The sequence below is a fragment of the Tursiops truncatus genome, chromosome 7 (assembly GCF_011762595.2).
Source record: "Tursiops truncatus isolate mTurTru1 chromosome 7, mTurTru1.mat.Y, whole genome shotgun sequence".
NCBI lineage: Eukaryota > Metazoa > Chordata > Mammalia > Artiodactyla > Delphinidae > Tursiops > Tursiops truncatus.
In genome coordinates this window covers 63,425,027-63,442,743 of record NC_047040.1, presented here as the reverse complement: position 1 = coordinate 63,442,743, position 17,717 = coordinate 63,425,027, and the positions used below count along the sequence as shown (strand labels likewise).

The following is a 17,717-nucleotide window of genomic DNA, read 5'->3' as shown; positions in this document are numbered from 1 at the left end:
GTTTCTCCCTCTGTGTCATTCTGAGTTGCTTTCTTCTGCCCCCAACCCCATTCATATTAATCAACATGAGAGGATTTGGGGCTATTTCTGTCCATTAATTTATTCATTTTCATAATTTAAAACACCCTCATAAACAAAAAATTAAAGCAAGTATATTCCAAGGATAGTAAAAGGTTAAAAAAATTTTTTCTAAAATGATGGCTTCTTTTAATAGGAAAAATTCCTCAAAGAGCTTTGTGTAAAAAAATTCATAAATTCACTTGACCTCTTATCAAGTCACACTTTTTTTCTATGAAGCCATTGAGATCATACATTATTTTGAAATCACTAAATTACAAAAATTCTGTAGAAACTCTTCTTCTCCATTCTCCCTCCAAAGTGAGTGTGGACAGAAAGGCAGAGGATGTGATAAAATATAAATATATTGCTGGAATTTAAATTCATAGAGTGCTCCAGGTGGAAGAAACTGCACAAAGTAATTAGATCAGTGGGTTTCACATTTAGATGCACAATAGAATCACCTATTTAATATTATTCCAGCCTTTTATTTCAACTCAGATTTCTTAAAATACATCTTTAGTTATTTCTTCTATATCAAGTCTGCTCATCTGCTCCTCCCATCCTATCACCATTGCCAAATCCAGCCATAGGAATACCTATACTTCTTAGGATTGATTTTCATTCTCTATCCTGTTTGGGATCAACATCTCTCATCTCTTTATCTTTTTTTTTTTGCAGTATGCGGGCTTCTCACTGTTGTGGCCTCTCCCGTTGCGGAGCACAGGCTCCGGATGCGCAGGCTCAGTGGCCATGGCTCACGGGCCCAGCCGCTCCGCGGCATATGGGATCTTCCCAGACTGGGGCAAGAACCCGTGTCCCCTGCATCGGCAGGCGGACTCTCAACCACTGCGCCACCAGGGAAGCCCTCTTTATCTTTTTGTATGAACTCCTACTGGGCTTTTCAAGATTCTCTTCTATTTCATGGTTTCAAGTGCTATAATACTTACTGCTTCTAATGCACAATGTAATTAATAACAACCTGCATTCATTTTATTATGTTTGTTTTCTTTTTAAAGGTTAATATGTTTATCATAAAATAATTTAAATATTAAAACTTAGTAAATATAAAAAGACACAATAGATAATACACAGAAGAAGCCACATATAAGAAAATGTTCATAAGGCCAGATACTGTAAAACTCTTAGAGGAAAACATAGGCAGAACACTCTCTGACATAAATCATATCAGTATCCTTTATGATCCACCTCCTAGAGTAATGAAAATAAATAAACAAATAGGACCTAATTAAACTTAAAAGCTTTTGTACAGCAAACAATAAACAAAACAAAAAGACAACCCAGAGAATGGGAGAAAATATTTGCAAACGAAGCAACTGACAAGGGATTAATTTCCAAAATACACAAACAGCTCACGTAGCTCAATATCAAAAAAACAAACAACCCAATCAACAAATGGGAGGAAGATCTAAACAGACATTTCTCCAAAGAAGACATACAGACGGCCAAAAAGATGCTCAACATCACTAATTAGAGAAATGCAAATCAAAACTACAATGAGGTATCACCTCACACGGGTCAGAACGGCCATCATCAAAAAATCTACAAACAATAAATGCTGGAGAGAATATGGAGAAAAGGAAACCCTCCTACACTGTTGGTGGGAATGTAAACTGGTACAACTAATATGGAGAACAGTATGGAGGTTCCTTAAAAACTAAAAATAAAACTATCATATGATCCAGAAATCCCACTCCTGGGCAAATATCTGGAGAAAATCATAATTGGAAAAGATACATGCACCCCAATGTTCATTGCAGCACTATTTATAATAGCTAAGACATGGAAGCAACCTAAATGTCTATCAACAGAAGAATGGATAAAGAAGATGTGGTACATATATACAGTGGAATATTACTCAGTCATAAAAAAGAACAAAATAATGCCATTTGCAGCAACATGGATGGACCTAGAGATTATCATATTAAGTGAAGTCAGAGAAAGTCAAATATCATATATCACTTATACGTGGAATCTAAAAAATATGATACAAATGAACTCATTTACAAAACAGAAACAGACTCACAGATCTTGAAATCAAACTCATCGTTACCAAAGGGGAAACGTGGGGGGAAGTGATATATTAGGAGATTGGGATTAACATATATACACTACTATATATAAAATAGATAACTAATAAGGACCTATATATAGCACAGGGAACTCTACTCAGTATTCTATAACAACCTATATGGGAAACGAATGTGAAAAAGAATGGAGATATATATACATATATATATATATATATGTATATATACACACACACACACACACACACACACACACACACATATATATATATAAAAAACTGATTCACTTTGCTTCACACCTGAAACTAACACAATATTGTAAATCAACTATACTCCAATAAAAATCTAAAAAAAGAAGATATTCAAAGACATAAAATTACTTAAATATTATTTTCTTATGTATTAAAGTAGCAAAGACTCTTAAATGCACAATGTCTAACAAAATAAAATAACCATTCTCAGGACTTTTGTGTAGGACTATAGATTATTACTGTGCTTTGAGATACAATTTGACAATATATATCATTTTCAAAACCTAGCATTCATTATCCAAAAAAAAAAAGTCAGCCATCCTATTTTGCATCTTTTTCTTTCCTTTATGAATTTCTGCTCCCTTGTCATAATAGCAATGACTTTGACCATCCTATTAGGACTTTAATAAATGTTTCATGATTTTTTTGTCTAGTTTCTGTATTACATCACCCTTGGAGTAATACATATCTTCAGAGTCTTCATCAAGGAAGAGTCCCTATTTTCATAGGCTACAAAGTGAGGGTCATAATAGTACCTACTTCACAGTATTATGTAAATTAAATGAGTTTTACGTGGAAGATTGGGGTTAACTAGCTGGTTGGAAGATTTCTATCAGCTCAGTCTGTAATTGAAGCCCAAGTTCTTGATTGTCTGTGAGGCTGGTATGATGTAGTCAGTAGTTTGTTTGCAAATTTTCTCACATTGCAGGGAAAAGTAATCATGGACAAGTTACGTTCTGAGTACGCTCTGTTACTGGGAGCAGAGCAGAGACCTAGAGAAGAGAAAATGGAGGAAGGCCAGAGCATAAAGACTATGGCTTTAAAGGGAGACATCTCCCTGTTTCTGCTAGGGAATACCAGCACCAAAAGGCAGGTAGCAACCAACCGAGACTGGGGCAGTTACTCTTGCATTTGGGGGCTGGTGTTGTGAAGATCATCTAGGCAAGAAGGAACTGCTGAGCTGTGACCTTAGCTGACTCCCACAAACTATCTCAATGTTTGGTCGTATTTGCCCTACTTCATGGACTCTTCCTAGCATTCCAGGTCAGGGCAGATTTGTTCCATCACAAAGAGCCTATAAAGATATACTGGGACTTCCCCGGTGGCACTGTGGTTAAGAATCTGCCTGCCAATTCAGGAGACACGGGTTTGAGTCCTGGTCTGGGAAGATCCCACATGCCGCGGAGCAAGTAAGCCCGTGCGCCACAACTACTGAAGCCCGCATGCCCTAGAGCCCACACCCCGCAACTCCTGGGCCCGCGTGCTGCAACTACTGAAGCCTGAGCACCTAGAGCCTGTGCTCCACAACAAGAGAAGCCACCTCAGTGAGAAGCCCGTGCACCACAATGAAGAGTAGCCCCCACTCACTGCAACTAGAGAAAGCCTGCATGCAGCAATGAAGACCCAACGCAGCCAAAAAATATATATATATACTGTTCCTAGACTTGTGGTTGCCAAGTGGGAGAGGAGGTATGGGAGGGATGGATTGTGAGTTTGGCATTAGCAGATGCAAACTATTATATATAGGATGGATAAACAACAAGATCCTACTGTATAACACAGGGAACTATATTCAATATCCTGTGATAAACTATAATGGAAAAGAATGTATATATATATATATATATATGTATAAATGAATCACTTTGTTGTACAGTAGAAATTAACACAACATTGTAAATCAACTATACTTCAATAAAATAAAATTTCCAAAAAGATATACTATTGCTTTTCATCCATCCCAACTTAGCATCTTTTAACTTAGTTCAGTTGACACAGAGTTGGAATTTTTCAAAAGAAACCAGATGGCAACAAGAAGGGAAAAAAAAGCTAACAAAATAAAAACACACAGAATGGGCTCGTTTACAGAGTTTCCTTTAAGATTTTCCCTCTCTCTCTATCTCCCTTTCTCTTTCCCTTCCCTTATTATTTCCTTTTTCTTTTTTTCATTTAATAAACTTTTTGAGCACTATTGTGCTGGTCAGTGGGAAGACGAGGATAAAGAAGAGGCTTGACTTTCTTCCCCTAATTTAGTTACAGCTGAGGCAAGCAGTGGCTTCACTGCTGCAGGTTGTAGCACACGAACCCTAGAGCCATTTTCTAGCTTCAATCCTGAGCATGCCAAGTCTCATTTCAGCTCATTTTAGTCTAAGCCCTTCTTTGAACTTCTCGGTACCCATTCCACCTAACATTTTTCTGTGACATTTGTGCTGCAGCTCAGCAATGTACTTGCATTACTCTTAACTGCCACCAGGTGGTGTCTAACACTGGAGCCCATAGTTTAAATATTTTGTTAATTTAAAAAGAATTTACAGGGACTTCCCTGGTGGTGCAGTGGTTAAGAACCCACCTGCCAATGCAGGGAACACGGGTTTGAGCCCTGGTCCCTGAAGATTCCCACATGCCACGGAGCAACTAAGCCCGTGCACCACAACTACTGAGCCTGTGCTCTAGAGCCTGTGAGCCACAACTACTTAGCCTGCGTGCCACAACTATTGAAGCCCGCGCACCTAGAGCCCGTGTTCCGCAACAAGAGAAGCCACCACAATGAGAAGACCGCGCACCTCCGCTCACTACAACTAGAGAAAAGCCCGTGCGCAGCAATGAAGACCCGAGGCAGCAAAAAATTAATCAATTAATTTTTAAAAATGAATTTATGGTGAAGTCAATTCTGTTTTCACTATAAAAATGTACCTTTAAAATAAAATGTAAAGTGCTTAACCATTTACTAACCACTTGATTTCGCATAATCACAAGGATAGTCATTTGTATCCTGCCTGTTCATTTGCAAAGTGTGTTCACATTAATTATTCCTTTTGATGTTTCCAATAGTTCTTCGAAGTCAGTTTGGCAGGTGTTTTTAGTTGCTAAACTTTACAGATGGCCACGCTTTATATAACCAAGGTCACACAGGTACTAAGGCCTAGTCCTCTTATTTAATTTTCAAGCAACCTGTTTAATGCTGTGCTGTAAGGACATGAACAGAGAACAACATTAGGTACAGGTCCTGTAAATCATTGAACTAAAGTCCCAGTGTTATAAATCTCTACTCAATTATCATACTCCTTATTGCTTTTAGGAAACTGTTGAAGTTATATTCTGGGTTTAGCACTGAGCCACATAGCACTCACCTGTCTACTTTGCAGTTTTAGATGAAGTGTCAATTGCCATTGTAACCTTCAGTTTCTCTCTCAGTTCAATACAGTGGACCAGTGAACAACATGGATTTGAACTGCGTGCGGCCACTTTCCCTGAGACAAAAAAACCCTCGGATTTTTTCCAACAGTAGATACTGCAGTACTACACCATCTGAGGTCGGTTAAATCCAAGGATATGGAATCGCAGATACGGAGGAACCGCGTATAAGGAAGGCTGACTAAATTATCCAGGGATTTTCCACTGCAGGGAGAATTGATATACCTAACCCTTTCATTATTCAAGGGTCCATTGTACTTTCTTTTTGTCTCATTTTGTGCAATGAGAAACTGCCTCCCTCCTTACTTGACTTCCTTGAACAGTAAGGATTCCTAAACATGACACACATCTAAAATATGTTAACACATAATCATTTCTTCCTCAGTTAAAAAAAAAATTCCCTAGTAACCAAGTTGCTACGTTCCTTAGGAAGCTCACCTATCATCACTGAATGCTCAGATCTATCTTTTCTTCTTGAAGGATCAAGCCAATTCTTTTTTCCTTATGGGCAACTTAAGGATGATTTTAAAATAATTTTAAAAAGCAGTTAAAATATATTTCTTTATGACCATCCACTGTGGCCTAATTCATGGCAAGCCAGCGAGATTATACATGAATTTAGAAAAAAAATCATAGTCATAGCAAGTTACATTTATTGATCACTCACTGGTTAACAGACGCTCTGCTAACCATTTAAAATTTCTTACAGCTCATTTCATCTTCATAAGAACGTTACACAGTAGATACATTTATTACCTGCATTTTCCAGGTAAAGAAACTGAGGCTTCGAGAAGTTAAGGAGTCTAAAACCAGATTAAGCAATGGAGCTGGGATTTAAAGCTGGATCTTCCAGAACATGAATCTGTGCCCACCTGATTTTATGTGTGCTCCTCTCCAGGCCTCCTGGAACTGAGGATAAGCCAACTTGGTTCTTTATTCTTCTAACTAATTAATAAGCATCCCTGTTGCACTTCTTTTGTTTTTTTCAACTATCATCACTCCACCTCTGAATGCCCCTTTTAGCAGGGAAAATCCTGTGTAAGACAACTCAGGGGAAGTGGTGTCTGGTGGATTCATGCTAATGACTTGCTCTATAATATTGGACTTTTAGGGAGTTTTGATGTCAGGGATTTACCCCTTGTATTCCCATCATCTTAGGACATGGGTGAGAAAGATATCTCAGGGAAGAAAGAAACTCTATGCTTATTAGCCTTTACTCCCCATTTCCCCTTCAGTAACTTAAAAAGGAAAAGGGGAGCTATCAGCATACAGTATAGCTCACAGTCTCATGAAGAGCTGAGATACCAGGTCTCAGGAAGGGCAGGAAATATAGGAGCCCTGAGGTGCTGAGCAGCAAAAAAACAGGTGGACTTTTTTCACTGTGATGCCAACTGATGCTCAGCACTCACATCTTCTTCAGTGTGTCTCTGCTCAGGTGTCCGATTCCAAAGAAGGAAACTCAAGAGGTCTACATTGGCTTCTGTGTATGTCCCCTCTGACTGTGACCACCAGGGGAACTCTGGTCAGGAATGCCGGTCAGAACAAACAAACAAGCAAACAACAACAACAAAAACCCAGATGTCCAATACATTGGTCTGGGGGAAGCAGTTTCAGCAAAGACACCATATTGCATCAGGGAGTGAATGGGAGGTAAGAAAGTACAGACAGTACATGAAGCCTTACCCTTTCAACAAATCTGTGCAAAGGGAAAAAAAGTGAACTGGCAGTGTGTGGGTTAGGGGTAGAAAAGCCTTTTCATGTGTTGGTTTGCCTTTAAGATATGGTGCCCTTGAACATATTTGTAACCTGAGAGACATAGGAGACAAAAATAAAGGTAGTTGATGGAGCGAGTTACGGAAGAAGGTAGGTGGGACTGGTGTTAGGAGCATGGGAGGAGAGCTTAACTTTGAAAAGTCGGAGGTACACTTTTCTCAATAGAGAGAGGTTTGCAGGGTGAGGGGAAAGGAAAGATTTTCAAACCATTGGCCTCTATTTCTCAGTGAAATATGAGACAAAATGACCTTCAGATTGAGGGATCTAGAGAGTGAGGACTTGAGGTGGGTGGTGAATGCCTCTGACACCTGCTACAAGGTCTGTTCCTTAAGGGCAGCAGAGCAGGGGAGAGGTCCAGCCAAGCTTGAAACCAAAGATTACTTATTTTTTCCATTTTCCTCCCATTGCCTGCTTTTTTTCTGACATTTTTTTTTTTTTTTTTTTTTGCGGTACGTGGGCCTCTCACTGCTGTGGCCTCTCCTGTTGCGGAGCACAGGTTCCGGACGCGCAGGCTCAGTGGCCATGGCTCACGGGCCCAGCCGCTCCACGGCATGTGGGATCCTCCCGGACCGGGGCACGAACCCGTGTCCCCTGCATTGGCAGGCGGACTCTCAACCACTGCGCCACCAGGGAAGCCCCTTTTCTGACATTTTAATGCCTGTTGGTCTCTCTCTCAAAGCGTGAACAAAGAAAGAAAATAGAAATTGGAAACCAAATGTTACAGCGTACTGGATGGCCATACCTTGAAATTTCTGCTCAAGCTTTGGTGGGGATGGAGGATGTACTGGAGACACAAATGGGTTGTTACATCACCATTGGACTCTGTTGTCCATTCTTCTCCATGATGATCCCTAGATCTTGGATATTGGTTTGTATTACCACTCTCTAGGACTTGGAGCCTCCGGTTCAGAGAATGAGACAAGAGTGTAGCACATCCTCTCAGGGGTAACTTTATCACACAAGGATGTACCAGGTACTGTCAAGGAGGTACCAAGGAAGGCAGATTATATCACCTCAAGGCAGAGTTGTCCAACAGCCAAACAAAAATGGCATAAAGACTATAGTAGCATAGTTAACTTCCACTACTGCAAAGGGCGTCCTTGGCAAGATGAAAGATTTGTTGATTTAAGCCAGGTGATCCTGAGTGAGATGTCCAACAAGACTGGAGAACAGAATGGAGTCTCCTTAAAAAAGCTGAAAATAGGGCTTGGCCGCTGAGCCTGCGCGTCCGGAGCCTGTGCTCCGCGACGGGAGAGGCCACAACAGTGAGAGGCCCGCGTACCACAAAAAACAAAACAAACAAACAAAACAAAACAAAACAAAGCTGAAAATAGAGTTAGCATACGATCCATCAATCCCATTCCTAGGCATATATCCAGAAAAAATGAAAACTCTAATTTGAAAAGATACATGCACCCCAATGTTCATTGCAGCACTATACAACAGCCAAGACATGGAAGCAACCTAAGTGTCCATGGACAGATGGATGGATAAAGAAGATGTGGTATATATGTACAATGGAATATTACTCAGCCATAAAAAAGAATGAAATATTGCCATTTGCAGCAACATGGATGGACCTAGAAATTATCATACTAAGTGAAGTAAGTCAGACAAACATCATATGATACCACTTATATGTGGACTCTAAAAAAATGATACAAATGAACTTATTTACCAAACAGAAACAGACTTATAGACATAGAAAACAAATTTATGGTTACCAAATGGGAAGGGGGAGAGGAATAAATTAGGAGTTTGGGATTAACAGGTACATACTACTATATATAAAATAGATAAAGAAAAAGGACCTACTATATAGCACAGGGAACTATACTCAATATTTTGTAATAACCTATAAGGGAAAAGAAAGAATATATATATATATATATATATATATATATATATATATACACACACACATATATATATATCTGAATCACTTCGCTGTATACCAGAAAATTAACACGACATTGTAAATCAACTATACGTTAATAAAAAAGTAATAATAATAATAAAAGATCTGCTTCCTTTGAGTTCTTTAAAACTGAGTCTCAGAGACTCTTGGCTTCAGAATGGCTAGAACCAAAATATCACAGAACTTCTAGATAGCACAGTCAATAATTTCAGATTACACTCTGTTGAGAGAAGCCACTAGATCATGTGGGAATTAGATAGACAGACATGAGTCAAAACCCTTATCCCACCACTTCTAAATTGTGTGTCATTGGGCAAATTATTTATTCTCTCAGATCCTATTTCTTCATAAATAAAAGAGTAATTTGAAAATAACATTAAACATGGAGATGAAAGCATTAAATAGTGATCCTGGTACATGTTAGGTGTGCAACGAGTGTTGGAAAAAATGGATTATGACACCTAGTTTGATTAAAAGTTGCAGGTGGGGGTCACTCTTAGAATCAGCTAAAAGATACTTGTGAAATTCCTCAGTGGATACAATGTAATACAAATTAAAAGTATAAAGGAGTTAGCCTCTTTATCAGAAAAAAACAGCAACAACAGTGACAAAAATAACAAACAACAAACAAATAACCAAAAAACCTTCAGGCTCCTAGCAATTCATAAAAACAGGTCTGTTCCCCTAAAGACTAAGAATGAGATTCAAATTGACAAGGACATTATTTTTTGATAAATCAATAAAAGTCAATACAGAAAATATGCAAATACTCTCATCAAACACAACTTTGATTACGTCAAAACGCTGTTAAACAAACTCACCAAACTTCTGCATGCCATTCCTGTCCCTTCTCTCCTTTCACTAATGACTCCCCGTGGAACTCAGCTCCAGTGAAATTGGACTCCTTTGCCTGCACTTGTTTTCCCAGTTCTGCATACTTGTTCATGTCATTCCATCTCTGGAGAATTCCTTCTCCCATCCCTACACACAACCATATTAATTTCCTCATCCTTCAAGTCTTGATCAAACCTCACCTCCTGTATAAATCCTTCCTTGCCCATAACTCCTCAGAGACCACTCTCTACTCTAAAACCCCATGGGACTTCTGCAGAACTCATTTGGCCAGCTAGAGTGGGCACTGGTCATTCTGGTAGGCTGTCCAGCCTCTGAACCCTTTTCTTGTTTTGGAGGAAGCAGAGCCTGCCTCCCACTCGAGAAGGTCAAGATGTTTGTATACTTTCCGAACCTCCCTTTCAGTTAAGACAAGGACATGTGACAGAGGCTGAGCCAATCAGATTCACTCACCACACTTCAAAGGCGAAAGCCAGCGGCGTGAAGCAGCAGTCACCATGTGGTCCTCAAGCAGTACAGGGTGATACCTGGGAGACAGCTGTGTTCTCTTCCCAGGTCAGTGGTGGCAGCTGCACACACTGACTTGTCTGCGCCCTGTGGTGGCAGTGGCAGGGTCTTCACCAAACTAGCTTCATGGCATGATTTGGGGCATTGTTCACGGCTGATGCTCTCCAAGCCTGATTCACCAGCTTTGCGAGAGGTCTGGGCCTAAGAATAGGAGACTTCAGCATAGCATAAAACAGGAAATGGCGTTAAGACCTTAAAATGGCGTTAAGACCCTAAAATGGCGTTCAAGGTCTTAACCTTGAACCTATCTCAAGCTGTGAGATAGTCTCACATAATGAAGAATTGTCTGGCATCTCCTGCCACTTTCAAAGTTCCCCTGGACACTCATGTAGGTAAAAATAAATCCTGTTATCTGAACCTAGCACCTGACTCTGAGTTATATAAAAAAACAACATATTTTTGACTTTTTGAGGGATGACTGCATTTGGTTTGGAACTTCCCCAAGAGTTGTTCACTATTTCAGGACATCACATCAGGATGGCAACATTGCTCAATGCAACACACAACGGTTCAGGGTGCAGTTGTCACCAGTGTGTTTGTTGGATTCTAGGATCAGCGCAGGCATCTGATTCCATTATGGACTTTCTAGTGTCCTCTTAGCCAAACATTTGCGTATTGAATACATATTTTTATGTATTTCATAAATTGCTTCCTTTTTATTGCTCCTGTATACTACAGTTAGGGAAGTACATTGGATTTTTAGAAAAGATTATTTGAATTTCATTTCAGAATAGTCAAGGTGGCAGTCTTAATTACTTATTATAAAAATGAGGTGTTTGATCAAAAAGGGTGGCAAACCATGGCCCTAAAGCCCTCTCTTATTTTCCCACAATCTTCTAGCCTACTCTTCCCCACCCCCTTCCACTGTTAGGGAAGATCCATTAGTGTAGAATGTAGAACGCTATCCAATTTTTTTAGATAACATAGTTTTCTTCCTGTTATATACACAAGCACCTTTAGAAAATGGCTTTATTCTTGCTAAGCTACAACCATAGCATCTTGGGTTGATAACGATTGAAGATCTAATGGCCCATTTCAACGGCTGATAAAAGGGGGTGGGATAGGCTTTAACACTAGCAGCCTCCTGAGAGCTCAATTCTGTAGAAAATTAATTGGGTGTAAAGGGCATATGGAAACCCTACCCACGCCCTACTCTTAACCACCCTGTGAGGGAAAAAACTTTCCCTTCCACCCTGGATGCTTAAAAGAATTTGAATATAAATTAGCACGAGATTTGAAAAAGAAGAAAAGAAGTTGCATTATATCTCACTTTTCTGTTACCAACCATCGAACTCCATTAGTGAAACTTTGAGCAGACTGAGCTACCTGGCAATAATCACCTCATGGTGAGACCACAGAGAGACACCTCAGGACAATGTCAGCTCTGAGTGCAGTCAGATGAAGCTCTGAGTGCAGTCAGCTCTGAGTGCAGATTTCAGATGAAGCCCTGCTTCAGCCAACAGTGTCCAGAGGTTTCCTTACCTGTTGCGGGCCTCCTCTTGAAATGATAATAACTGTGAGGCTGATATTCCAGGGAGAATGTTTCTTGACATTAAAAATCCCCAAACTTCTGGGCCTCATATTTTTTTTTTTTGCGGTACGCGGGCCTCTCACTGTTGTGGCCTCTCCCGTTGCGGAGCACAGGCTCCGGACGCGCAGGCTCAGCGGCCATGGCTCACGGGCCCAGCCGCTCCACGGCGTGTGGGATCTTCCCGGACCGGGGCACGAACCCATGTCCCCTCATCGGCAGGCGGACGCTCAACCACTGCGCCACCAGGGAAGCCCGGGCCTCATCATATTTTATGAGTGGCCTCTCAGCTGGTGATGGTCTTAGTCCTACATGTTTTTGCCGGAAACCAAAGGACATCAGTAAAATGCCTTTTCCAAACGTTATTACTTCACAGGCAGAGGGAGCGTCTGAGGATTTTCTGCATTCAATCCACCTGTATGTCCTGAAAGACCCGTATGTACTTAAAAGGCAAGCTCTGATTTTAAAGAAGACTGCATTTTAATCACTTGTAAACTATGAATTGACATGATTTCCAAAATCAACAGCCTGAGACTTTGATTGTATGACTCCAGAAATCCTCGACAGAAGGTTCCTGGGGAGTGACACAAAATGTCCCAAAGAGTTTCATCAAGGGGAGGTAATATATACAAAAGTGAACTCTAAAGTCCTACACAAATGAAAAGTATTTTAGGATGTGTCACTAACTTTCACAGCCAACTAGGAAAATAATTGAGTACAAATTCACAAACAATACAGTAAATACACTGTGAAGCCATATTCCCATATAGTAAGAGCTACTCACTGGAAAAAGAAAAAACTGGTCAATACTTAAGACACTAATTGACAACTGATTTTTTTAATGGATACTACCTGTTGGATTTTGAGTCAGATATAACCTGAGTGGCCCAAAAAAGGTTATTTTTTCCAAATATACCACTTTTATATGCTCAAGATGTGTTTCAAGTGTGTAAGCCACACCGGAGAGATTTAAAGAATCCTTTCACACTAAGTATCAATTACTGCTCTATTATTTTCAGACGGTTGAGTCACTTGGTAACCTCTCATCACCATGTGTTTGTCTCGTTTTCTTTTTTTGAAGGATCACCAGAAAGTGATCTGGGGCTTTGTCTGTCTTTTGTTTTCATAACCCCCATAGCATTCTCTCTTTTTCTTCCTTGTCAGTTTCACAACTTCAACCTCAAGGCTGTTTTGCAGCTCTCTGGGCATCTTGCAGCTCCTAAGACTACGTGGTGGGAAGATGACTTTGTGAGAACTACCCATGCCTTGATGTGGGGCAGATACTTCCCTTCTAGGAATCCAGTAAGGTGCCAGTACTTGTGTTCTTGACTCACATGTTGACTCAAACATTTATTATGTGATATTTGGGAAATACAAAGATGAGTTTGTCTCATTTCTTGACCTCAAGAGACTTACTTTACACTGAATAAAAAGGAAATGACATGGGCTAAATGCTATAGAACTGCACAGTCCAATAGAACAGCCACTACTTATTGATCATTGGGCATTTGAAATGTGGCTAGTTCGAACTGAGATGTACTGTAGGTATAAAATACACACCAGATTTCGAAGATTCAGTGCAACAAATGCAAAGCATCTCATTAATAATATTTATATTGACTACATGGGACACGATAGTATTTTGGATACGTTGGGTTAAAGTATATAATTAATTTCACCTGTTTCTTTTCACGCTTTTACGTGGTTACTAGAAAATTTAAAATTACACACGTGGCTCACATTATTTCATTCGGCCAGCGATGCTATAGAAGTTTAGAGAGAAGTGAGTGGGAGAGATGTCCTGTGAGTGTGTGTGTGTGTGTGTGTGTGTGTGTGAACAGAAAACCATGCAAGAAGAGGTGACACTTGAGCTGAGTCTTGAAGCAGCCTTTGCACATGCAGAGTGGAGAAGCAACCTCAGCTAAAGTTAGTAATGGGCAAGGCATGGTCTTTGGATCCCATCTCAGCTCCTCTTAGAAGCTGTTTGACTTCTGTAACTCTCAATTTCCACAAGAAAAAATTGGGGTTTGTGATGCCTATCTCATAAGATTGATCGTGATGGGGATTATAATGAAGTAATGCATACAAAGAAATTAGTATAGTGCTTAGAACAAGGAAAAGCACTCAGTAGATGGTGTCTAAATTTACTAGCACGTGCCACATCAGTAGGGTTAAAGGATGATTTAAAGGATGTTAAAATGACATTTAACCTAAAAACCATTTCCTCAGCTACTACGCCAGAGACACCACCATTAAAGTCTTGCCTCTCTTTTCAAATCATTGCTTAAAATAATTGTTTATAAATCTGAAATAATCCCAAATTTTACACAACACACCTTCAGGAACAGAGGGGGAAAAAGATATATTTTCCGGTGTCCTTATTCTGTTACTGACTTTATAATACTTTATAACCTTTTTTTGTGTGTATGGGGGAAAAAGATTAGAAGTATAAACTGGCCATTGTCTTTCCTTTTCCTGTTGATATCCTTGGTCATTGGAAACACTAGGAGAATATTCAGTGGTCCACATCTATCTTCATCAAAATGATGGATGGCTCTTGAAACTAGAGCAAATTTTGAGGATGATGGAGTTCTTGTTACCTTAGTGATACAGGACAAGCTTGACATATCTCCTAGTTCCCACTGAAGCAGTCCTTACAGAAGGGCTTTATGACAGTCTGATACCTTTCTGAAATATGCCAAGAAACTAATATTAGACCTGCATGTACAGGTATAGGTTACTTGGAGAGTAACTGACTAGAGAGGTCATTGTAATTACATACAGAAGCTAGCTTCTCTTAAATACTGGTGCTCACCACAGGGTGGTGGGCCAACCACTGTGAGGGTGCAGATATGACAGTGGCCCCGACACATATATTCTCTCTCCCATCCTGAGGTTCTGGCTCCAGGAATTTTAAGAGCACTTCTTCCAGAGAGGGAAAACCAAATCTTCACGTGAATTTATTCACGCACCAGCTCCACAGATCTCTGCTTCTAGCGTGGGTTCCTCAACAATTTCAACTTCTCTTTCCCCTGGTTATCTGTTAAGACACCCAGAAAAGGTCTCTTGAGAGCCCTCATTTCCCTCAAATTTTTGCTTAGAAACTGCCTTTTTTTGTTATAATAAAAGCATCTGACATTTTTGAGCCCTCACTGCTGTGCTAAGCTTTGTGCTATTTCTTTAAATTCTCATAACACCACCATGGATTACATACCATTATCTCTCATTTTAGTTACCTATTGTTGCATAACAAATCACCACAAAATTTAGGGGCTTACAACAACAATAATCTTTTATCATCTCTTATGGTTTCTGTGGGTCAAGAATTCAGAAAGAACATGATAAATTTGATTTATCTCTGCTCCATGAGGTCTGGGATCTCAGCTGGAGGATTTGAAGACTGGGCTATGGAATCATCTGAAGAATCGACCACTCCCATGTCGAGAAGTTAATGCTGGCTGTCAGCTGAGGGTCTGGTGGGGATGTCAACAGGGACACCCACACATGACCTCTCCATGTGGCCTGGGCTTCCTCACAACATGGCGATTGGGGTCTAGAGGCTGGGAGAGAGACAGAGAGCCAGGCATGGAAGCCTATTGCCTGTTATAACTTAGCTGGAAGTCACATCACTTCTGCCACATTCTTTTGGTTGAGGCAGTTTCAAAGTTCAGCCCAGATTCAAGGGAAGGGATTACTGGTCCCATCTCTTAATGAAAGAAGGTCAAAGTCACTTCATGAGAACAGCATGTGAGATGAAATATATACCGGCGCAGCTGTTTTTGGAAGATACAATCTGCCACGCATCTATATTTTACAGATAAAAAACAGAGGCTTAAAGAGGGTGAATAAATTGCTTGTGATTACAGTAGTAAAAAGAAAAGCCAAGATAGAAATATGCTGATTTCCAGAATCCATTCTCTTAAAAAAAACCACTACGGGCCTTTCTCACCTTCTGAGATGGCCCACATTCTGTCTGTGGGGTGTGTTTCTCTCTCTCTAAATAAATCCACTTATTACCTATCAAAAACAAACAAAAACCCCACCATGCTATGCTATCTCCCACCCCAAATTCTTTCTGGCTTTAAATTAAAAAAAAATAAATTAAAAATAATAATCCATTTTAAAACCAAATATTTATTTATTCAAATAGCATGCCGCAGATTTTATAAAACTGGAACTGGGGATGGTAATATGAGGTCACAATAATTTTAACATCCAAGTTACAAGAGCTCAATAAGTCACGTCCCTGACCTCACTCTTCCCAGAAATGTTTCCCTTTCTTCCCCACTATTTCTATAGTTCCTAAAGATGCCCACCAACCCATCTGTGCTTCAGGCCACTACATAACAGCTACCGCGTTCTTAGTTTTCTCTGCCAGTGGTTGGACTTCTGAGAGCAACAGTGACAACAGAGGTGGGTCTTCTTGCTCCAGTAGCTGCTGGGGGAGGCAGAGGGGAGCTGGTTTTGCAAAGAGGTGGGAGAAATGACTCTGTTCCAACTCTGTCTTGTCACCTGGGCAGAGGAACGGCACTGCCCTTCCCAGAGGGTGACAAGGTTCTATGAAAGGCCGCCCTTCAACTTCACCCCAACATCAGTCTCCTTTTCCTGCCATTGATGCTGATAAAATAAAGCAAAACAACTCACATCACCTGGCTCCCAAGCCCAGTGCTAGCTAGGACAAGCAAGAATTCAGCCTGGCTCTCCAAACTCACTCCTGCAAGGCTTAGAAATATTTTTTTCCTTTACACACACACACACACACACACAAATTGCAACAAAGTCTACAGGAAGAAGCTCACTTCAATAATACAAGAACTTACACACCAAACATCAACTCTGAGTGCTAAACATGGGTCTTCCAATTATTGGTGACCTCACGGTTTCTAGCCAAACAATGGGTAAACATTTACTTTTCATTTGTATGTCTCAAAGAGCTAGTGAGGTAGTTTTCTCAAACAAAAGAGGGGTTAACCCAAAGACAAATTCTCTCCACTCCAAGATAACAAGGCCACATTTCGGTGACAGTTACAGTATTCTTTGCAAGAAGGAAAAGTCTTCCTAAGACATAGCCTAGAGACGGAGCCCAGCTGTGGGAGAGGTAACCAGGTTTATAGTCCACAGCTGGCCTTCCCCTTATGGTATTAAGATAGCAAGAGGAGGAGTAATGAAGCAAAGGAGGAGAACGGGGGAGGGGAGAGGCAGGAGGAGAGAAGTAACACGTATTGAATTCTTACCAAGTGCTAGGCCTCGTGCTAAACGTGTTTATCTAGTTCTTCCAATAGCTAGATGAGGTAAATACTTTTATGTATTACAGATGTAAATATACCCCATTTTTTTTCAGATGAGGAAACTCAGGCTTAAAGATTTAGTTAGTTCCAAGGCCATACAGCTTGTAGGAAGTGAAGCTGGGATTTACAGGTGAACTTCATTCTTACTCCTGAACTCTTAACAATTCATATCAACTGTCTCCCACCCTAAATTAGCTGTTAGAGGCTGTTCTCCTAAGAAATACAATTAGACCAAAC

The 17,717-nt window shown here is 40.2% G+C and overlaps 1 protein-coding gene across 1 annotated transcript in view; it reads right to left on the bottom strand.

Moving 5' to 3' along the window:
* The window catches only part of STK39 (serine/threonine kinase 39), a 482,653-nt gene that overhangs the window by 455,381 nt on the left and 9,555 nt on the right, over positions 1-17,717 (bottom strand). The window contains exon 3 of the mRNA XM_033860055.2: positions 10,551-10,805. Within this exon, the coding sequence (XP_033715946.1) occupies positions 10,551-10,596 (46 nt within the window). The 5' untranslated portion in view covers positions 10,597-10,805. The remainder of the gene's footprint in view (positions 1-10,550; positions 10,806-17,717) is intronic.